Below are 23,205 nucleotides of genomic sequence, written 5' to 3'. Positions count from 1 at the left end.
GAAGGGCGGCGGCGAGAACGTCAAAGGTCTACCGGTGGAGCGACGAATTTCAAGAAACTTGGAGGCATAAAATGAAATCGGCGTGTCGGGACTGGGTGGGCTGGAGATCACTGGAAGTGCCTTCGTATATCACTGGACTGGTGGTGATGGTGTTCACGAACATTCATAGAATCCTGCGAACGTACATGTCTACAATGCTCAGCGATAGCTGCAGCAATGGTATGCACCGCGACCGCCTAGCAACATTTACTAATGGAGCTTTTACTCATCTATTATTGCATTTATTAATGGAGCAACATTTCCCAATTTACTAATTTACAATGTAAGGTTCTTCTTCAGGGACCAAGTCCAGCTGCCTAGAGCAGCTTAGAGCCCCGAGGCTATCCATAATTTTCTGTTGAATAAACTTTGACTTTGTGTACTGCAATATAGAACATTGTTGTGAGATCTTCGCCGACGTATTACCTTGGCTGACATTGCATAACCGTGATTACGCGCTGTGACATCATTTGCAGTAAGTTCGCAGACGCATACAAATCTTTGTCGGCTTGTGTGCTCTCCACATGCGCTTGCAGTTCAGGATTACTTCGGTTTGCCTTACACATTTCAAATCTCACTGATAACAAATTTGTCAGCATCCCTAGGGGGCAGTACCACTCGATCTTTTGAGATGGTGCCGTAGGTGCTGTACGTCAGTGTAGGCCACATCATTCTGTAACAATATTAGCAATATGATCTTAAAATTCTAAAGGTGGTTCACGCTACCACTTAGAAGGAACTATGTTTAAGACCATTTCTTGTTTTAAGCTTAAACGTGCACCTGAATCTAAGTGCGCGATAATTTCTAATTTTCCTTCCATACAAACGTGACAGCTGCAGTCGGATTGAACCCGCAACTTGATCTCAGTGGCGCAATGCTAATGCACGCAGCTTCTGCAGCAGATACACATATATTTAGAACGCACCATAGGCTTTCGAGTCTTTAGTTTTCAAGTCGGAGCTTTATCGAAATGCTATCTCACACTTTATTTATTTGATTCCTTTGGTTTCTTTTTCTACTTTGCAGCTCTGGGCCCTGTTTTTTTTTGTAAGCAGCCGCTTCTTCAGCTGTCCTATAGTGCGGAGCAGAACACTAGTCATTGTTTGTCGTAATAAGGGCGCTCGCTGAGAAAGTTTCGCTGGCTGAAACAGTCGCAAGGTCGCAAAGTCAGCTACTGCAAACAAGCTTACGACTCTTCGACAATGTTAGCTATTTGGCGTTGTATGTTTATCTAGAGCATCGACAGTGTGTGCTAGCATGCAACACCTTCACAAATTGCGTTAAAGCGCCCTAGTGTAGTTTTATGTTGTTTATTTTAGGGGCGAAGCCCCTTGAGGTCGAGGCTTGTACGTCCGTTTGGCGTCCGCGCTCACGGCACAGCACCGTGTAAAATGGAAACATCAGGTTTAGCAGTAGACTGATATCAATCATATTTGTGACAAAAACAATATAAACACGTGCAAGCACAAAGCCTTTATACTTGTCGGCGACTTCAACGTACACATTATGGACTATAGGACCTAGCTTTGTCGTCGACTCTCACTGTCCGCTCTCACGGTATATAGAGAACCGTTGCTATAGTCGAAACATATATGCGTGTATGTGAATAAAAAATGGTTTACAATATACGAACGTCAATCATAATTGAGACAGAAGAATATAAAACACCTACAAGCACAGACCCTACCCTTTATACGAGTCGGCGACTTCAACGTAGACATTTTATGGACCTCAGGACATAGCTTTGTCGTCGACTCTTTTCACTTTATGTCACTCAATTTAACTTATATGGGCAACGCTCGGGCAACTCACCCATACGATACCCAGACCTTCGCCCACTCGTCATGATTCGCTTCGTGGAGCTGCGTGGTTTTTTTCTCTTCCTTTCCCTCACAGTTCATACACCATTTCCCCGACCCCAGCAGGGGATAGCCAACTGTTTACGTCTAAGGCTCTATGTCGCTTAGTGAGTGCTTTATGATGATTATGATGATGATGATGAGGATTTCCTTCTTATGTGGCTGCTACCCACATCAATTTTTCTTCTGTTAAGGCAATGCATGCCCATTTGACTGTGTGGAAGAAACGCCTGAAAAATCTTTTGTGGTGGCATTCATCTTGAGTGTTCGCTATAGCTATTTCTTTTAATTATACACGTCGCGCGTTTTCACCTCCAGGCAATATAGAGAATTGATTTCCTATCTGTGGCCATGAAATGTCACAAAAGTGTATAGGGTCGTTATGGAAATCAAGGAAATTACTCCGAATTTTCGCAGCGTGCGATTTTTCGGAAGCATAGTAGTGGCCAGTATCATTTCCGAGCTTCATGAAAGCAGCTCGGGTTACCAAGAAGAAAAAATTTCGGCAGATCCCACGCATTGTGGAATCGATGTAATGCGAAGCAGCCAGCAAAGAGCTGCATACATCGCCTTGTTTGTCTTTGAGCCAAATGAAATCATTCATGCCATGGCATCTAGTCCACCATATATCGCATGTTTGCCATGCACGCATGCATGCACAATCTAGTGCACACCGTGCCAATGAAACGCATATTCTGGTATATAAATGCATGACCGGTCGCTTATGTTCATCACGCACTCGTGTCATGCCATACCAATTTCGGTATATATCACGTTAACAAAACGGCCGGAAGCGCACCATGATAGTGGCATGTAAATCATACCGTACATGACATGCTTAACGTGATTCGCATGTTAAGACCTCTCAGTTATGTTGGTCATACAGTCACATCGCGCAATACCAATTTTGGTGTATATCAAAGGAGCGAATGGCCGCGAGTGCACCATGAGTAGAGCATGTAAATCATGCCATACATGACATGCATATTATGGTTTTTCATGTTACCACCTGTCACTATCTTCATCATACAGCCGCATCACGCAATACCAGTTTTGGTGTATATCAAGCTATCGAAACGGCCGCGAATGCACCATAAGCGTGGCATGTAAGTCATGACATACATGGCATGCATGTCATAGTTTTCATGTTACCACCTGTTATTCATGTTCTTCATACAGTCACATCGCGCAATACCATTTTTCGTGCATATCAATCTAGCGAAACGGCCGGGAATGCACCATGAGCGCTACATGTAAATCATGACATACATAACCTGCATGTCATGATTTCCATGTTACGACCTCTCATTTACGTTCGTCATGCAGTCGCGTTGCGCAATACCAATTTTGGTGTATGTCAAGCAAGCGAAACGGCACGAGTGCGTCATGAGCATGACATGTAAATACCAAATCATGTCGTACATGACTTGCATGTCATGATTTTCATGTTACCACGTCTCATTTACCTTCGTCATACAGTCGCTTCGCGCAATACCAATTTTGGTTACATCAAGCTAGCGAAGCGGCCACGAACGCATCATGAGTGAGGCAATTAAATCATGACATACATGACATGCATGTCATGGTTTTCATCTTACCAACTGTTATTCATGTTCTTCATACAGTCACATCGCGCAATACCAATTTTGGTGTATATCAATCTAGTGAAACGGCCGCTAGCGCATCATGAGCGTGGCATGTAAATCAGGTCGTACATGACTTGCATGTCATGATTATCATGTTACCACGTCTCACTTACGTTCGTCATACAGTCGTGTCGCGTAACACCAATTTTGGTGTATATCACGCAAGCGAAACGGACGCGAATGCACCACGAACGTGGCATGTAAATCATGACATACATGTCATGGATGTCATGGTTTTCATGCTACCACCTGTTATTCATGTTCTTCATAAAGTCACATCGCACAATACCAATTTTGGTGTATATCAATCTAGCGAAACGGCCGCTAGTGCGCCATGAGCGTGGCATGTAAATCGTGTCATACATGACATGCAAATCATGATTTTCATGTTACCACGTGTCAGTTATGTTCGTCATACAGAAATGTCTCGTCATACCAGTTTTCGTATGTATCCCTCCATTGAAACGGCCGCGAGCGTCCCGAGACCATGTCATGTAAATCATGCTGCACATGACATGTGCGTCATGATTTGCATGTTAGGACCTGTCATTATGTTCGTCATGAACTGTTGTCACGTCGTACCAATTTTGGTGTATATGAATTAACGGAACGGCCACAAGAGCCTAAGGTCGTGGAATGTAAATCATGCTGTTCATGACATGCGTGTCATGATTTTCATGATATGACCTGTCATTTATGTTCGTGATAAGGCCATGTTATGACACACCAATTTTGGTATACATCCGATTAACGGAACGGCCAGGGAGCCCAAAGGCCGTGGAATGTAAATCATGCTGTTCATGACATTCGTGTCATGATTTTCATGATATGACCTGTCATTTATGTTCGTAATAAGGCCATATTATGACACACAAATTTTGTTATACATCCGATTAACCAAACGGCCGGGAGAGCACAAAGTCGTATGTGGCTAGATAGATAGATAGATAGATAGATAGATAGATAGATAGATAGATAGATAGATAGATAGATAGATAGATAGATAGATAGATAGATAGATAGATAGATAGATAGATAGATAGATAGATAGATAGATAGATAGATAGATAGATAGATAGATAGATAGATACGCTCAAAGTCGCAGAAGTTCGCTAAGAAATGCTTCGCATTTAAAAAGCTACGAAAGAACACAACCCGCTCACCAGTGTAACCTGCCTAGAGGACTGCCTGGGCATCGTGGCGGCGTGGGCATCGCACTTCGACTCAACAGAACGACACGACAAACACTAACAAATGAGATTTATTCTGTACATAGCACACAAATGCATACACACATTTTCATACAGTTAGAAACAAACTAATCATGCGTACTGATGACTTAAGTTTGTCGAATTCAGGACTTACACCCGACAATTATTTTGAAGTGCAGTGTAGGTATGGGAAAAATGGTTCAATCTCAATAGAGGTCAGTTTTTTTTCAACAATTTCATCTACTCTTAATTCACACAAACAGTTTCGTCAGGCACGTCTGTTTCTTAACAGATATGACTAGTACAGAGTCGAAAAGAGAAGCACGGTGGGCCATGTATTAGACGTATGCACGTGACAGATACAAATGAATTCTAAGCTTGCCTCACGGCTCATTATTATGAACATTTCCAGCAGCAATAGTTCGCAGTGGTTGACATAAATAACGGCCTGCTTTAAATATAGTATCTTTTTGTGAACGTTTACTTTGACACGTTATGATGGCTTTCACACAAGTAAAAGGGATGATGGTTAACATGATTCATACGCCGCTGTGCTGCGGTTGTAGGAAGCGCCGTTGAAGACATCCTTATTCCTCGCTCTTACTCCACCGGTTCTGGCGTCCCCTGACCTATTTATTGCTCGCATATACGGTAGCCCACTTCTCGCCCCAAGTTTAAATATTTACCTATATATACTGAAATAACCCAACTTGACGCGATCTGCTCGCAGGAGAAACCTGGCACTTCGTCACACAGTCTCTTGAATCACTACGTAAGCGCTTTAGTCTTTCTTTAGCGCATGCGTCGTTCCATTGGTGACCTCCTTGCCGTTGGAAGCGGCCGCCGACACTTTTCTAGGCTTGATGTAGGTCTGGTAGTAGAAGTTGATGAACATGCCCAGCACGAAGCCCGCCTGCGCGATGGCGAACGGCACCAGCACGTTGGGGAAGCCGCAATCAACGAAGAGCGGGATCGACATGTGGAGGATGAAGACGACGAACTGGATGATCTGAAGCTGGGTCAGATAGCGCTTCCACCAGAGGTACTTGCGCACCTCGGGTCCGAACGTGGAGAGGAAGTAGTAAGAGTACATGACAACGTGCACGAACGTGTTGATGCAGAGTCCCAGCGCGGGCTGGCCTTCGGGCGCGAACATGGCCCAGAACCAGGCGTTGAACACCACCAGCACGTGGTGGATGACGTGCAGGTGCGAGACCTGGTTGAACTTCTTGCGGAGCACGAAGAACACGGTGTCCAGGAAGTCCGCGTAGCGCACCAGCAGGTACCACCAGCCCGACTGGTAGACTGCCGCCGATGCGCCTTCCGCTCGCCCCGTCACGCCCTGGCACCATAGGCTGTACGTTCCGCCGGGCAGGTACGTGATGCGCAGCACTTGGTACAGGAAAGTGGCGTTCATCACCACCATGGCCACGTTGTAGACGCGGACGAGGTTGGTGATGGGAAAAGGATCGCGCTTCTTCATCCATCGGGGACCGGCGAAGCGAACAAAGTACACATAGAAGATGATGAGCGGGAACACGAACCACGGATTGAGCACCATGCCATAATGCCGGGTGCGAGGGTCCCAGTGTCGCTCGATGTTGTCGAGCAGCTTGATTGGGTTGAGCAGCGTTGACATCTTTGCAAGATTGAGACAGACGGCGAACTGCACAAAGCGCGTATATTTGATCAGAGACAGCAGCTATTCGTTTCGACAGGAGTTAACTTTCGCGCGATAAAGACGAAGCTTGGCTGCATGCAGCAACTGCTCACTCCATGTCTTGGCCACAGTTGAACACTGTGCATTGGATAACCCTTGCTTGTTCTTACACGGTCTCTTTACTCTTATGCGGTGCACGTCTATCAAAATACTCTAAGAATGTTACGTGCATCTGAAAGTAGACGTACAGAGTAATAAATTGAATTAAGTAATAATAAATACTATTTACTACGCTCACACTGTACTTAAAGAATTCCGTGCGCACGTCAATCTGCAGTGACTGAGGTAAGTCTTGGAACTCCATCGCAATGACTGTGTATTGCGAAAACCGCATTGCCTTACAGTAAGCACTTCAATAATTACTACCTTCAGTATCGTTATTACAAGAGCAAGGCCCAAGTGAATCTTATATTGTCGTCGTTATCAAGCGGGTCCAATTGTCTTTAGTTCTACTACGACGTTGGCGTTGTGACGAAGTTAAGGACGACCGTAACTTACCGTGCTTGAATTTCGAAGTTGGGTTGCGATCACGGCTTGGTATATTCGCGCGAGGTTTCCCGGGAGTAACTGAAACTCTTAACCGTTCTCGCGTGCCCTCTTAATATCAGGACAACTTTGTGGTCCGTACAGGAGTGATCTGAACCGAGTGACGTAGCGCTGGTTTCTCTGCCTTTCTCGCCCTCGCCGAAATTTCTCTTTATTTTTCGCCTTTCCGCTTAATGACAAATTCGGTTCTTGGGAGAGGGACCCGACTACGTCATGAAGGTTCCCACCTTCCTATTATTTTCTGCGAAGCAGCTGAAACGAAGCTTGCTGGCACTTGTTGGGCACGCGTGACGTGTTAAGCAATTACCAACGGGCACCCGCTCACGTTTCGTAGCGCCCGTGGCCTTGCTGTCCTTTTGGAGATTACAATGAGGAGAAGGCGAAGACAATGGAATAAAGGCGCCGAGATTCTCTGTGCCTTGACACGGATAGTTGGTTCTGGAATCAAGGAAACCCTCCTGTATTCAAGGAGCTAGCCTAAATGTCGCCCTGACTGATAACTCCCGGCCGTGTTCTACGTCTTCGCAACTGTGACTGTCACCGGGCACCCCTCGAAGGGCGCACGTACTCGCGGAGGCACCCTGCGCACGTGACTTATTCGACTGACGTTATCTGTAGAAACAGCGAGGAGAAGTGGGAGGGGGGGGGGGGGGCAACCGTTTCGTGCAGGCCAGGACAGTCAACCGGAGAGCAGTGAGAAAAGTTGCAGCAGACGGTGGCCACGTTTTATTGCGCACGTCTTCTTAAAAGGGCATTTACAATGTGTATGTTTACGCTGTTTCGATAGCACGTGCTTACGTCACAAACAAGTACCCCGGCAGACAGAAAATACGTGTAGTTGGTGCATTCACGAAAAAAAGAAAGATAAGAGAGATATGCGCGAAGATAATTTTCCATTGACCCTGTCTATAGTCAGTAACGTGCCCTTTCCACAACACGCGTCAGGGTACAAGGCCAGAGGCTGCAACCAAAAAGAATTGACTTACCACGAAATAAAGGGTCTTGGAATTTCCAAAGATGGTTATGTAGGTGCTGTAGCACGTTAGTACCGTAAGAAATTCATAAAGTGTACTTTTGCTAAATATTATCTTGGTATTTCCGGAGTGACCCGTGGCCAAAACGTATACATTGCCCGGAAAAATCTAGGATCATATGTCATGAACGTGAATTTTCTGAAATTCTTATGGTGCACAAGGTGTGTAATCGGCTCGGGATCGTAGAGCGTTAGGCCTCGAAAAGAAGGAGGAGGACCAAATAGACGGAAAGGAAGGAAAGTGAGCCACTTATATTTTCGATAGCAATTATATGGACACTCTCGACGGGCTTTTGCCGTTGCCGTCCACCGTCATGTTCCGTATAAAGTCCAAATCGATAAAATCGCCTCGTGCATTATATGTTCTACCCGCGAGTAAAAGCGCTCGAGCGCTGGCGATGAACGCGGCTGAAGCAGAGATCAAACTAGCCAGCTCATCTGCGTCGCACGGAGGGCGCATGCGATAAGATTATTCCGCGTGCGAGGCCCGCCATCGATTGCTCCTCAAACAGAGAGGAGACGCCCCGCCCATCTTGAAGGTGCATGAAGGGACGCCGGGGGAGGGGCTGTGTCGTTCGAGCAGCAACTGTGAACATTTATCATAAGGACACGGTAACGATCGCTCGCACGCGTGCTATCTCGGCAGGCTTCAGCAGATGGCTCGTATAGGGAACCCAAGCTCAAGTTTGGGCGCGACGCTCGCGCGGCTGAGCTATGCTTTACTGGGGGCAAACGCTGCCCGCGAAGGCGGTTTGTCGCCGGATTCGCCAGCGGTGGCGGCAAGGACACGTGCACGCATGCGCTCCTTATTCTGCCCAGTGCACTGCTAGTCAGCAATAGTTACATTGTGACGCACCACAGATGCAGTCCGAGAGCTCTGCGCGTGCGAGGAAGCGGGGGCTGCAGTGTTGTGGCCGTGGATGCCCTCAGTTGCGATAAGAGCAGTGACTCCGCTCGACGTTGCTTTGGAAGCCGTCCACGGGCTGCCCTTCTACGGGCTGTGCTCTCAACGCGAAGAGACTGCACGAAAACCTCTTCTCTCCCTGGAGCGGCCGTATTCTCTTACACCAGCGTTTTGTAGCGTTACGCGAAGTCGGATCCAAAAGAGTTAGCTGCTAGCCTTACTTCGTATGACATCACAATTTGTTGCTATCGCATTCGTTGCTTCGCCCTTGCGGTGAAACTGTGATTTTTAGACCGCCTCGCTACCCTGGGCTCGGGAAATGCTTTCGAAGCTTCCACTTAACAGGGCAGTCTAACGCTGTGCTTGATATTCGTCATAAAATGTTTGATGGTCTTTCGTTGCTATTTCTGTTTCGCCTTTTCCCCTGGATAACATTTTGAAGAAGCTGCGAGCAACAATTTAAAAACTGTGGGACAATACAAAACCGCGCTAACCAAGTTTCTCGCCAGAATGATCACTTGAAGCTTATAAATAGGAATTTCGCTCTGCCTAGATAATACTGAAGACTTAACATTTACGAGAAGCAAAAAAAAAAACGCCATTTTAATTGCTCATTTTAGGACACGTGCTCAGACAGCCAACTTGTGCCATAGGAGTATGGCTTATTAATAATTTTCGAGGCGATTCGTCTACATTACGTGCAGCAATGTTTGTTGGCTTTCCAGGTAACTCTTCTAAATGCTTATCTCTATCGTCTAGGTGACCATACCTAATTAGATGCATAATTTAGCAGATTTTTAAAGCTGTTGCTGCCAGATTTTTGCTGGCCAGACATGACTTTACTGTACGTTCATGGTAACAAACGTTAATTACAGCATCTTTTCCTTTAGCTGTCTGGAAGTATCAATTTGTTGGGTATACAATTTCAGCATCTTTCAGAAATTCAATTGAAGAGTTGTAGCAGTGCATTTGTTAAAAGACCACATTCTGAGAATGGCTACGGGTTAATTGCGCAGCGAAATAGTCGAGTCAAACATTTGTCCCGAAAACTGAGACTCAAAGGTCTAAGCGGCAACTATAATGATGTTGGTTTATTTGGCCTCGCCAAGCACGCACCTCGAAATAAGGTGCTACTAAGATCGCATTGTACATTAAATACACCCTGCTCATCGCTTTGCCGCAAAAGACCGCACAATGATTGCCCTGAATGACACAGACTGACGAAAGAACGAAAGAAAGTGGATCTGAGGGGCTCGTTTTTTTCTTTCTTAGACACAACGTGAACGAGGAAACTAAGATACAATCAAGCCAAGGAAAGCATAGGGGATGTCATTTGTAACAACCCAGCAGGCAGAAAACATCAGTGTTCCACACTTGCCGTCATGGCACGAGCGGCTCTGATTAACACTCCCAGGTTTAAATGCACAGATATACCCGATAAAAGTGGACGGGGTGGATGACCACCGCCATAGCTCAATTGGCAGAGCATCGGACACGTTATTGGAGGGTTGAAGGTTCGGTCCCTGCCGGCGGCAAGTTATCTTTTTGTCCACTTTAATATATTCCCATTTACATCACAATCAATACAAATAACATCCCTATACTTTCCTTGGCTTGGTTGTCTGTTAGTTCTCATTGATGTTGAGACTGACGAAAGCCATTTGGCCGCTTATAGCTCTCATTTTTCGCTCCGATCTCTAGAAGACGTTGACGTGACTGCGGATGTGTTCAAGGGCGTTCGTCTCCGTTACGATATTATTTTCCTCTATTCCCCCTTACCAACCGTCTTCTCTCCTAGCTTGTTCCCACTCTTTCATTTTTGAAGCAAGGATGTCCCTGCTACCACGAGTATGGTTTTCCTGCTGCACGAAACCTTTGTCTTTTGGCGTGCTATGGTAGCACAATGTTCTTGTCTGATGCATTGAGCAACCAACTGAAGCCCTTAGATTGCCACAGAGCCTTAAGTCTGAAAAGCCTATTATTGGAGGCCAAATGTTACAATTAATCAGATTGAAAGGAAAATGGTATCAATAAGAACAGCTTTAAATGTTAATGCAACGTAAAGCTGTAAGCCAACACGTGGGAACACAATGTGCAATAAAAGTTGTTTAAACAGAAGTAAGGTGCCTCAGACTGGCTAGCCGACTTTCAGGTAGGTGGACCTATCTTTGGGAGAAGGCGCCTCGTCATCCTTGGCTCCTAAACTTGCAATGGTAAGTAGTTGGTGTCACGTGGTGTTGCGGCCGGCACCGGAGTGCATATATATATATATATATATATATATATATATATATATATATATATATATATATATATATATATTATGCAAGATGCGGTTGGGAGCTTGCGGCACGCAGAGATAAAAAATAATAAAAAAGAAAGAAACGCAGGATCGAGAGAAAGAGGAAATGACTTCCGCAGGCGGGAGTGGGTTCGGCTATAGATGGGAAAAACCTGGGGGAACTAATGCACGTGTCCTTTCTTCTTTTCATTTCTTTAAATGTGAGCCCTTGTCATTTAATTTTGGCTGTGTAGGCCTACATTGCACATGTGTGCCGTTTAGTTACCTTGATATCTCGTGCATGAGGCTTAGTGGACACTGTGTACTACAAAAACAGAACGTCTAGCCGGTGCTTTTCAACATCACCCTTATAATTTCGTCGCGAGCGGTTCCTCGACAACAGAGCTTTCTTGTCTCGTTGATTGTTAGTCTTGTAGTGTGTACGTTCAGCCTATTCGTAGAATAGCTGAGACTTCTGTATGCATTGCGCTCTTTCGAAAAACCCTGCGTCACCGTGTGTTTTTGTTCAAGAGTGCGCAGAGAGCCCCCTTCAGTACCAACGAAAGCGCAAAATATCCTTCTTTAAACGAGCGTAGCAAACAATGGGTGCTTCTTTCGAGAGTGATACCAGTGCGTCACGGAACACGTGAAATTTATAGAGCCGTTGGAGGCTTGCTTTCGCATATATATATATATTGTTGAGGTGTTTATTAGACGGCAGTCGGCGACGATGCTCAATGGCGAACAGTCAAGCAAGAACACGAGCTCAGAGCGCGAGCGGGAAGAGCCCAAGAGGACGACCCACTAGAAGGCTATAGAGAGCGCAACCCCTTACTCAACTCACAGGCTTCGCTACAATTTCCCCGGGTACGAAAAGGGAGCCGTCCGGCGACCTAACAGCTCGTCACTATGAGTGGGTCATAGTAGGCCTTGAGGCGCTCCACGGTTGACTATGTCGCGCCCTCGACGGCGCATGTCCGAAGATGGTTCGATGGGTTCGATCACGTAGTTGACCGGGGATGTGCGCTCGACGACCCGATAGGGGCCTTCGTATTTGGGCAGTAGTTTTGAAGAGAGGCCAGTTGCAGTGGTAGGGACCGAGAGCCATACGAGTGCTCCAGGGAGGAACGTGGACTCAGAAGTGGTGGTGCCACCGCGAATGCTCTTCTGCCGCTCTTGTTCCTGCGTTGTAAAAGTCTTGGCAAGCTCGCGACACTCTTCCGCAAGCCTGGCTGTGTCAGAAATCGGCGCACACTCAGTTGAATCCGGCTTGTATGGGAGTATCGTGTCGATGGTGTGCGACGGGTGCCTTCCGTACAAGTAAGAAGAAGGGTGAAAACCCAGTTAGTGCTTTGAGGGGCGGTATTATAGGCGTAGGTGACGAAGGGCAGAATGACATCCCAATTTGTGTGATCGGCGGCGACGTACATTGAGAGCATGCCGCCGAGCATGCGGTTAAAGCGTTCGGTTAGGCCATTCGTCTGCGGGTGGTAAGCAGTACTTTTGCGGTGAACAGCTTGGCACTCTTTGAGAATGGCTTCGACGACTTCCGACAAGAAGACACGGCCTCGATCGCTGAGAAGCTCCTGGGGTGGACCGTGACGCAGCATGAATCGGTGTAGCAGGAAGGAGGCAACGTCGCGTGCTGTAGCCGCTGGGAGGGCGGCGGTTTCGGCGTATCGCGTTAGATGGTCAACAGCGACGATTGCCCAGCGGCTACCAGCCGATGTCAGAGGAAGTGGTCCGTACAAGTCGATGCCCACGCGCCCGAACGGACGGTTAGGGCAAGGTAATGGTTGTAGACCAGCGGGTGACACGTGCGTTGAAGGTTTTCGGCGCTTGGCAATCGAGGCAGGAGCGAACGAACTTCTGCACGTAGCGGTACATCCCTCGCCAGAAGTATCGTTGTCGAATGCGGTGGTAAGTTTTGGATACCCCAGAGTGCGCGCATTGTGGATCAGAGTGGAAGGACTCGCATATTTCAGAACGCAGACTGCGGGGTATCACAAGTAGCCACTGGCGGCCATCGGCGTTGTGATTGCGTCGGTGCAGTAGATCGTCACGAATGGCGAAATGGTGGGCTTGACGACGCAACGCGCGAGTGGTTGGTGTTGCCGACGGATCAGTGAGCAAGTCTATCAGCGAGGCGATCCATTTATCCTTGCGCTGTTCGGTAGCGATGGTAGTGAACGTCGATGGAAGAAACAATAATGTTACGTGACGAGCATGGGGTATTGTCGTCAGGCAAGGGCGAGCGCGAGAGGGCGTCGGCGTCAGCATGCTGGCGTCCATTGCGGTACAGCACGCGGATATCGTAGTCCTGTAGGCGAAGTGCCCAGCGGGCGAGGCGGCCTGAGGGATCCTTAAATGATGACAGCCAGCATAGTGCATGATGGTCGGTGATGACATCAAATGGGCGACCATACAAATAGGGTCGGAACTTCGTAAGGGCCCAGATGATCGCCAGGCATTCCTTTTCGGTGACGGTGTAATTGGTCTCGGCTTTAGTAAGCGTACGACTTGCATATGCCACGACATATTCAGGGAACCCCGGTTTGCGCTGCGCAAGGACAGCGCCAAGGCCAACACCGCTGGCGTCTGTGTGTACCTCTGTAGGGGCCGTAGGGTCGTAGTGGCGTAGTATGGGAGGCGACGTCAACAAACGACGGAGCGTTGCGAAAGCGTCGTCGCACTCTGACGACCACGAATGGAGGGGCCCGTTACTTCCGAGGAGCTTCGTCAGCGGCGATATGATAGTCGCGAAGTTTCGAATGAAGCGCCGAAAGTAGGAACACAGTCCTACGAAACTGCGCAGTTCTTTGACGGACGTCGGTTTCGGGAACTCGGTCACGGCCCGAAGCTTGGCTGGATCGGGGAGAATTCCGTCCTTGGACACGACGTAGCCGAGTATTGTGAGCTGCCGTGCTGCAAATCGGCACTTCTTTAGATTCAGTTGCAGACCAGCGTTGCTCAAACGCGTCAACACATGCCGGAGGCGTTGAAGATGCGTGGAGAAGTCTGGAGCAAACACAACGACGTCGTCGAGGTAGCACAAGCACGTGTGCCATTTCAGGTTGCGCAGAATAGTATCCATCATGCGCTCGAAGTGGCGGGCGCATTACACAGCCCAAACGGCATGACGTTGAATTCGTACAAGCCGTCGGGCGTGACAAAGGCGGTCTTCGGTCGAGCGTCACCAGCCATAGGTACTTGCCAGTACCCTGAGCGCAAATCGATGGATGAAAAGAATTCTGCTCCTTGTAGGCTGTCAATCGCGTCGTCTATGCGCGGTAGTGGATACACGTCCTTACGAGTGATCTTGTTGAGCCGTCGGTAGTCCACACAGAACCGCACAGAACCGTCCTTCTTCGCAACAAGAACGACAGGAGACGCCCAGGGGCTGTTAGATGGTCGAATAACATTGCGTCGAAGCATGTCGTCGACTTGCTCGTTGATTACGCGGCGTTCTGTGGGAGATACGCGATATGGACGTTGCCGCAGTGGCGGTTGGGCGCCAGTGTCGATGCGATGCGTAACGGTGGACGTGCGGCCGAGAGAAGTTTGAGCGACATCGAAAGAAGCGCGAAATTCTTCCAAGAGACCCAGAAGCTGGGAACGCTGGACCGGCGTAAGGTTGTCAGCAATGGAAGAAGCGAATACATCATCGGGCGATGAACCAGACGTGGTAACAGCACTGAGCGTACTGGAGTTGGAGCAGTGCGTGTCATCTGGTTCGTCCATAACTTGTGCGTCTTCGAGGGGTTCCACGCTGCCGAGACATTCTCCTCGCACCAACGTAACACTGTACGGAGATGGGTTGATAACAAAAATTGACGCGCTGCCCTGAGTGACTTGCACGGTCGCGAAAGGCACCAGCAAGCCTTTCCTCGTGCAAACACGGTCAGATGGCGAGAGGAGTGCAGTGGTGTCGGAGAGACTGGCGGAGTAGACGGACACCGCCGTTGACGAGTTTGCAGGCACTGTGGTGTCGTCTTTGACGAGTACCTTGCTCACAGACGATGGACAGTCAGCCGGCGTCAGATCAGAGAACGGTGAGAGCTCTATTTCGGCTGGTGCGCAATGAATCACGGCCTCGTGGTGGGAGAGAAAATCCCATCCTAGGATGACGTCGTGAGAGCATGCTGGAATTATGATCAATTCGACGGCGTACAGAGCATCGTTAATCATGACGCGGGCTGTGCACACCGCTGTAGGGTGAATACTTTGGGCGCTGGCTGTACGGAGGGAGAGCCCGGGAAGTGGCGTCGTCACTTTTCGCAGTAATCGGCTAAGTTTGGCGTCAATAACGGATACGGCGGCTCCAGTGTCGATAAGGGCAGATGCGCGAACACCGTCCACAAACACGTCTAACACGCTCGATGGGCTTCTCTGAGGGCTTTCACAGTTCGACAGCGTCGCAGCCCTTGCCTCGTGGACTGCGACGACTAGTTTTCCTGGTCACGTGGGACCGGACGTGGCCGCATCGGTGACAGTGATCGGCGTCGTGGTGACGGCGAACGGCGTGTAGATGGAGCTGAGCGAGACGACGGTGACATAGGCGGCGGTGAAGCGTAATACGGGCGGCTTGACTGGCTGGTGATGGTTGAGCCGACACGAGGCGGCTGCACGCGATTGCAATAGCGGGCAACATGACCGGCGCAACCGCACGCGAAGCAGATCGGGCGGTTGTCAGAAGTGCGCCATCGATTCGTCGGGGTAGGTCCCATCCATGACGCAGGACGCGGTGGACGAGGCGTCTGCTGATACGAGTGCATGATGGGCTGCATCGGTGGCCCAGGTATGACGTCGGCAAACGCAGCCGGCACACTCGCTTCAAAGGCCTGAGGTCTGGCGACGGCTTCGGCGTAAGTAAGTGGGGCAGCCACAGAGATCGCTTGGGGTGACCTGGCTACAACTTGCGCGTAACTGAGCGGTGCAGGCGCCGGAGGGGGCTGGTGATATTCCGGCATGACCTCCGCGATTTCCTGCTGAATAGCGCGGCGTAAGGGAGGCAGCAGCGTGGTCGATGGCTGTTCAACATGCTGCTGCTGAGGGAAGGCCAGTAGGGAGAACTGGCGGGCAATTTCCTCGCGCACAAAGGACTTGATCTCGGCTAGCAAGGCGGACTGATCAGAAATGGCCGACAAGCCAGCGAGATCGGCGTCGCGTGATGCAGGTCGACGGATCAGCAACCGCTGCCGGCGCAGCTCCTCGTAGCTTTGGCAGAGCGTGATCACCTCGGCCACAGTACGAGGGTTCTTGGCGAGCAGCATAGTGAAGGCGTCGTCGTCGATGCCTTTCATAACGTTGCGGATCTTGTCAGACTCAGGCATAGCTGCGTCGGCTTTCTTGCACAAGTCCAGGACGTCTTCTATGTAGCTCGTAAAGGACTCACCAGTCTGCTGAGCTCGTTCACGTAAACGTTGTTCGGCTTGCAGTTTACGAAGGGCAGGGCGGCCGAACACGTCGATGATGGCGGTCTTGAAAGCAGACCACGTGGGGAAATGGGTGGCGTGGTTGTTGTACCACAGGCCCGCCACACCCGCCAGGTAGAAAACCAAGTTGCTGAGTTTGCCTGCCTCGTCCCATTTATTGGGTACGCTCACACGCTCGTACATCGCAAGCCAGTCCTCAACGTCGGTCCCATCCGCGCCGGTGAAGATAGGGGGGTCGCGGATGCGGGGGACACCGGGGCAGGAGGTCGTTGTTGGAGGAGGCGTTTGCTGAGCAGCGTCTTGAGGCATGGTAGTTGGTAGGGTACGGGATCGTAGCTCCAGGGGCATCGAATGGGAGCACAGCACTCTCCACCAATTTGTTGAGGTGTTTATTAGACGGCAGTCGGCGACGATGCTCAATGGCGACAGTCAAGCAAGAACACGAGCTCAGAGCGCGAGCGGGAAGAGCCCAAGAGGACGACCCACTAGAAGGCTATAGAGAGCGCAACCCCTTACTCAACTCACAGGCTTCGCTACAATATATATATATATATATTGTAATGAAGACAGCGGCGCTCGGGCACGGGCGCATACGCGGCTAGACGAGGAGAAGGACGAAGCTTAGAAGAATAGACAGCCAGTCTCCTCAGGGCAAACAAACAAACAAACAAACAGCCGGCCCGCAGCAAGGGTGCTGTCTCTGTCTTTTCTTCCTTACAATGGCGCAGCCGTCGAAAGGCTTCGGCGAACCCCAGCTGTTAGCTTGAGGCAACGCGTCTTCCAGAGGAACGCCGTCACGCTTCCTCGCTGATGGAACCCGCAAGCAGACCACCGCGGCAAGCACCCATCCCACCACCAGCGGACGGCGTCCAGGCCTCCATTGTGGTTCCAGGGAACTACTTGTCCGGTGACGTGCTACTTCGCGGCAACAATGCGCACGGGCTCCTCTCGCCCAGGGACGGCGTACATGCCTCCTCGCCACCACCTGCCAATCTGTCGGCGCTTCAGGCACCGTCCGTGGACGGCGTCCAGGCCTCCGCGGCGGCTCAAGCCTCCTTCATCGACGCCGCAGTACCAGTTCACGACAAGCCATCGCACGGGTACCGGTTACCTCGGAACGCGGTTGACGCTTCCAACGGCAAGGACCCCGGGAATGCCATCCACGCTTCCCGCAGCGACAACGGCTTACTCAGTACTCCATCGGCACCCGAGCCGCTTAGGGGTCCTGTCCAAGCTCCCTCGGACAAGGGTCCCTCCTCTGTGAGTACGCTGATCGTGTCATACTCCTCGGACGTCACCACAAGCACCACGCGCGGATCGCCCGAGAGCGCCGCCGAGCTTTCCGCCACCATCGCGCGACTCCGAGTCACGGTGAACGCCTTGGCAGCGCCAATCTCCGTGCTGTGTCCTGCCGCCTTGCCAGCACTGCACTCGCTCAATGCCGCGTTGGCCGCCGCCGCCTCGCAAGACCATGAAGCGAGCTCACCCGAGAGCCGCAGAGAGCTGCGGTGTGCCCTCACGGAGCTGTCATACCAACTCGACTGGTTGGCGTCGTCATGCCCCGGAGTTTCGCCTACCGTAGCACCATCACCGGCTCCCTGCGAACTGCCGGAATTCCGCGGCTTCCAAGACGACGCCGACAATTGGGTGGCCACCGTCAACGCTCTTGGAGCTCGCGAGGCGTGGACGGACCAACAGAAATGGTGCGTGGCCATTGACCGCCTTCGTGATGCTGCCAAAGCATGGCACAACTACGAAGGCGTGAAACAACAATCCTGGAATCAGTGGTGTGCAAGATTGACTACTGTGTTTCGTCCACTTTTTCATGCGTGCGACCCCCTCCCTGCCGACCGAGCCTATGCCACACACGGGAGTTGCGAGGCACACCACCTCAATGATGCAGCTCGCGTGTCCACGAATCTGCCCTCCGTCGGTGATCGAGCTCACATGGGACACCGCCTTGATGACCCATCGGTGCCCTCAAGACCCACGACAGATAGCTTCTCTGGCTGCTCTACAAAAAACGTCGGAACCAAGTGCTGCACACCGCTGCTAGTCTCAGTCTCTGCGCCTGTATCCGACGCCATACCATCACGGAGGGAGGCCGAGAGCACTCCTCATTCAGAGCGGTTGGAGGAGCGGGCCTCAGATTCGACGTTGCTCGAACACGCGGAAATGTCGGCTCCTCCTGTTCTTGGCACGCCTCCAGTGAAGGCACCGGAAGAACCCATCGCTTCCATAGCCGTGCTCGACTACTCACTGGAGCCGCTTCCTCAGCTTCTAGAGCAGTCACCTACTCAAGGCGCACTCGATCGCCTTGTTGTACGGGAAAATAAAAAAATAGGAGTGGCCGTGTTAACAACAGACACCCATCGGGAAGCTCCCAGGACACGCCCATGTTTTCTTGGTGTGGAGGTAAAGGAGACCAGAAAACGTGAGCTCAAAAACACCAAGAAGCACCCTCACATGCTCACAGGAGACGTCCTGAAAGGGAAGGGCCCACAGCACATGACTGGAGACCTACAAGGGATGGAAAAAATGAAGTACAACGTGTCCAATACGCCACCGTTGAGCAAGAAGGTCATCCAAGACAAGCGCAAGAATGTTACGCCGTCGCTGCGTGGCCGAGGTCGACCGCCGCGACACAGCCAATGCCGCCCCCCAGAATGTTCAGCAGCTAGCCAAGACAAGTCACCACGTACACAAGATCGACCGTCTAGGCACAGTCAATGCCGCCCGCCAGAGAGAATTTCGGCAGCTCGCCATGCAGTGTCGCAGCGTGGCCGTCAGCGGCCTCTGCGAGGCAGCCAATGCCGCTCGTCAGAAGCATCGGTATCTCTAGAAGCCGGCGTCTCTATGATGGTTCAGGACGCAGGACCTCTGAATGGTTTATTAGAGATGAAACGACCACCGCCAGTGAAGGGTCATTTTTTGGCAGGACACCGTGCTCGCAGTGTGGCCGAGTGTAATGAAGACAGCGGCGCTCGGGCACGGGCGCATACGCGGCTAGACGAGGAGAAGGACGAAGCTTAGAAGAATAGAACAGCCGGCCCGCAGCAAGGGTGCTGTCTCTGTCTTTTCTTCCTTACAATATATATATATATATATATATATATATATATATATATATATATATATATATATATATATATATATATAGTTGAAGGAGTGGTTGCCTTTGGTTGCCGTATCAGTATGAGAGGTGGCACTTCAAGAAAACTTCATTTATTACGTCGACGTTTCGGTCAGAGCCTGACCTTTCTCAAGACGAAATGTTCGTGCATATTCCGTGTTTATATGGACATCAAGTGAGAGGGGAAGGAGGTGACAGAGAGAGAGAAGGAGCGGGAGGGAGAAAAAGTTTGCTTAGGGCTCATCAGGAGCGAGGAGTAACACGCCACCGCCGACAGCGGAGTACTTCGCGACAGAGCTTATACTTATGCGTCGGCTATTACTCATCGTTAAAATTCGTCGCTCTATTCTGTCCCGTAGGGCTGGACGAAGCGCCGGCTCGAGTTAAAAACAGCCGGTGTGCGATTCAAACAGGCTGACCAGAGGGGAAAAAAAGAGAAAAAAAGAAAAAGGAAAAAAGAGAAAAAAAAGGGGGGGGGGGGTTAAGTGGGTGTCGGTGAGCACTGTTGACGCGGCGTATTGTACTTTTGGGCCATGCCGAAGGAGTCTTGTATACCAACTGACTTGTTGCGGAGCCTGCTCGTTTGTCTGATAAACGACGCCCGCTTCCAAAGCGAGAACGAACACGTTGAGTGACATTAGCGACTTCCGGTCAAGGATCTACAGAAGGGAAAAAAAAAGAAGTAGGGGCAAGAAGGAAGAGGGAGGGCGGGCTTCCACTTAGATTGATCGATTGCTGCTCTTTCCAAGCGCTGTACAATACAAAGCAGGGGAAGGTAAAAGACGGCACACATGAAACGGTGAAAAACATTGCAGGTACGATCACCGAAGGCATTGGCTTACACATGCATCTTTGCTGCGTATTTTGTTGGGTTGATGTTAGTTTCATTTAAAGTACTATTTGCGCTTTAAGGCACGTAAAACAGGAAGAGCACCCGGATGTTCATTTATTCCATGTTCAACGGTGTTGAATTTGTGTATTAAGTATGCTTCACGCTGTTCACGTTCTCTCTGAGAGCGGAAAGTTCCTTGGAGTAGTGTTACTTTAATGGAATCGAAACTGTGACCTTCTGACTTAATATGCTTGGAAAGGGGAAGGTTCGGTAGTGTGTTCACATGCGAGCGGTAGTTGATGAATCTGATTCGAAAAGGTGTATCAGTTTGTTCAACGTATTGTTTAGCGCAGATTCCACATTCCAACAAGTAGACAACGTTTGGGGAGTCGCAGTTAAGGTCACCATGTATGGTGTGTGTAAAATTACCATGCGTACTTTCAGCTATCGTCGTTGTTTGCATGTGCTTGCACACCTGACATCTACTTTTCCCGCAGGGATGACAGCCAACTTGTCCTGTTCTTTTTGTTTTAGAGTGTACTACATAGTCCCTCACATTTTTCGGGCGTCTGTATACCACCCGCGGCGGGACAGTGAAGAGCTTTTTGAGGCGGTCGCTTTGTTCAATGATATTGAAATACTTTTTGAGAATTTTGTTAACATTCGGCGCGTTACTAGTGAATGTAAGAATTAGGTTGCTTCGTTCCCCTTTACTTTCTTTGTTCTGATTGTGTAGGATTTGGTGGCGGTTCAGATTCGCTGCTTTTTGTATTGCGTCGTCGATGATTGGAGGTGGATAATGCTGCTTTATAAGGACGTTACGTAGAGGGTCCGTATTCTCTTTGAAGTCCTTTGTTTAAGAGCATATTCTCCTGAATCGGTGTGCCTGGGAGTATGGGATGCTGGTTTTGCAATGCCGCGGATGACAGCTCTTGAAGTGGAGGTATTGTTGCGCGTCTGTAGGCTTCCTGTAAACACTTTTCTCGTCACACTAGACGTCACGTCACTATACACAAACATACCACATGATGATGGCATTCAGGCTCTTGTGAAATCCTACAGGGAAAATGCACCGGCCTCTTCTCCACGCCCGATTGTCCTTGAAACTCTAGCCAAGATCGTCCTCGAATTAAACAGCTTCGAATTCGACAACCAATATTTTCTTCAAATAAATGGAACGGCGATGAGAACAAGAATGGCGCCGAACTATGCCAATATATTTATGCACGAGATCGAATCCAGTTTTCTGTCAACGTATCCCACGAGCCCCGCCTTCTATAAGCGGTACCTCGATGACATCTTTCTTATTTGGACGGGCACTGAAGAACAACTAATTAAATTTATTGATGCATTTAACAACGTTCATAAAAACATTTATTTCACGCATACTTATTCTAGAATTGAAATTAACTTTTTGATGTTAACGTAAGGGTGGAGGGGGGTAAACTGATAACTAGTGTTTACAGGAAGCCTACAGACGCGCAACAATACCTCCACTTCAAGAGCTGTCATCCGCGGCATTGCAAAACCAGCATCCCATATTCCCAGGCACACCGATTTAGGAGAATATGCTCTCAAACAAAGGACTTCAAAGAGAACACGGACCGTCTACGTAACGTCCTTATAAAGCAGCATTATCCACCTCCAATCATCGACGACGCAATACAAAAAGCAGCGAATCTGAACCGCCACCAAATCCTACACAGTCAGAACAAAGAAAGTAAAGGGGAACGAAGCAACCTAATTCTTACATTCACTAGTAACACGCCGAATGTTAACAAAATTCTCAAAAAGCATTTCAATATCATTGAACAAAGCGATCGCCTCAAAAAGCTCTTCACTGTCCCGCCGCGGGTGGTATACAGATGCCCGAAAAATGTGAGGGACTATGTAGTACACTCTAAAACAAAAAGAACAGGACAAGTTGGCTGTCATCCCTGCGGGAAAAGTAGATGTCAGGTGTGCAAGCACATGCAAACAACGACGATAGCTGAAAGTACGCGTGGTAATTTTACACACACCATACATGGTGACCTTAACTGCGACTCCCCAAACGTTGTCTACTTGTTGGAATGTGGAATCTGCGCTAAACAATACGTTGGAGAAACTGATACACCTTTTCGAATGAGATTCAACAACCACCGCTCGCATGTGAACACACTACCGAACCTTCCTCTTTCCAAGCATATTAAGTCAGAAGGTCACAGTTTCGATTCCATTAAAGTAACACTACTCCAAGGAACTTTCCACTCTCAGAGAGAACGTGAACAGCGTGAAGCATATTTAATGCACAAATTCAACACCGTTGAACATGGAATAAATGAACATCCGGGTGCTCTTCCTGTTTTACGTGCCTTAAAGCACAAATAGTACTTTAAATCAAACTAACATCAACCCAACAAAATACGCAGCAAAGATGCATGTGTAAGCCAATGCCTTCGGTGATCGTACCTGCAGTGTTTTTCACCCTTTCATGTGTGCCGTCTTTTACCTTCCCCTGCTTTGTATTGTACAGCGCTTGGAAAGAGCAGCAATCGATCAATCTAAGTGGAAGCCCGCCCTCCC

At 49.4% G+C, this 23,205-nt stretch overlaps 1 protein-coding gene across 1 annotated transcript; it reads right to left on the bottom strand.

Annotated features, from left to right (window-relative positions):
- Positions 1–4,788: 4,788 nt before the first annotated feature.
- LOC119373752 (elongation of very long chain fatty acids protein AAEL008004) lies at positions 4,789–7,157 on the bottom strand. Its single transcript, XM_037643816.2, has 2 exons — positions 6,975–7,157; positions 4,789–6,422 (listed from the first exon to the last, which is right to left on the bottom strand). Exon 2 carries the CDS (start codon positions 6,393–6,395, stop codon positions 5,538–5,540), a length of 858 nt encoding a protein of 285 aa, XP_037499744.1. The 5' UTR covers positions 6,396–6,422; positions 6,975–7,157; the 3' UTR covers positions 4,789–5,537.
- Positions 7,158–23,205: the final 16,048 nt, after the last annotated feature.

This window comes from Rhipicephalus sanguineus, chromosome 11 (assembly GCF_013339695.2).
Source record: "Rhipicephalus sanguineus isolate Rsan-2018 chromosome 11, BIME_Rsan_1.4, whole genome shotgun sequence".
Taxonomy (NCBI): domain Eukaryota; kingdom Metazoa; phylum Arthropoda; class Arachnida; order Ixodida; family Ixodidae; genus Rhipicephalus; species Rhipicephalus sanguineus.
Note: the sequence above shows the minus strand (reverse complement) of the source record. Positions and strands in the feature narration are given on the sequence as shown.

Bases quoted from the DNA above. Each gene is read 5' to 3' on its own strand.
- LOC119373752 (XM_037643816.2), bottom strand. From the start codon at position 6,395: ATGTCAACGCTGCTCAACCCAATCAAGCTGCTCGACAACATCGAGCGA.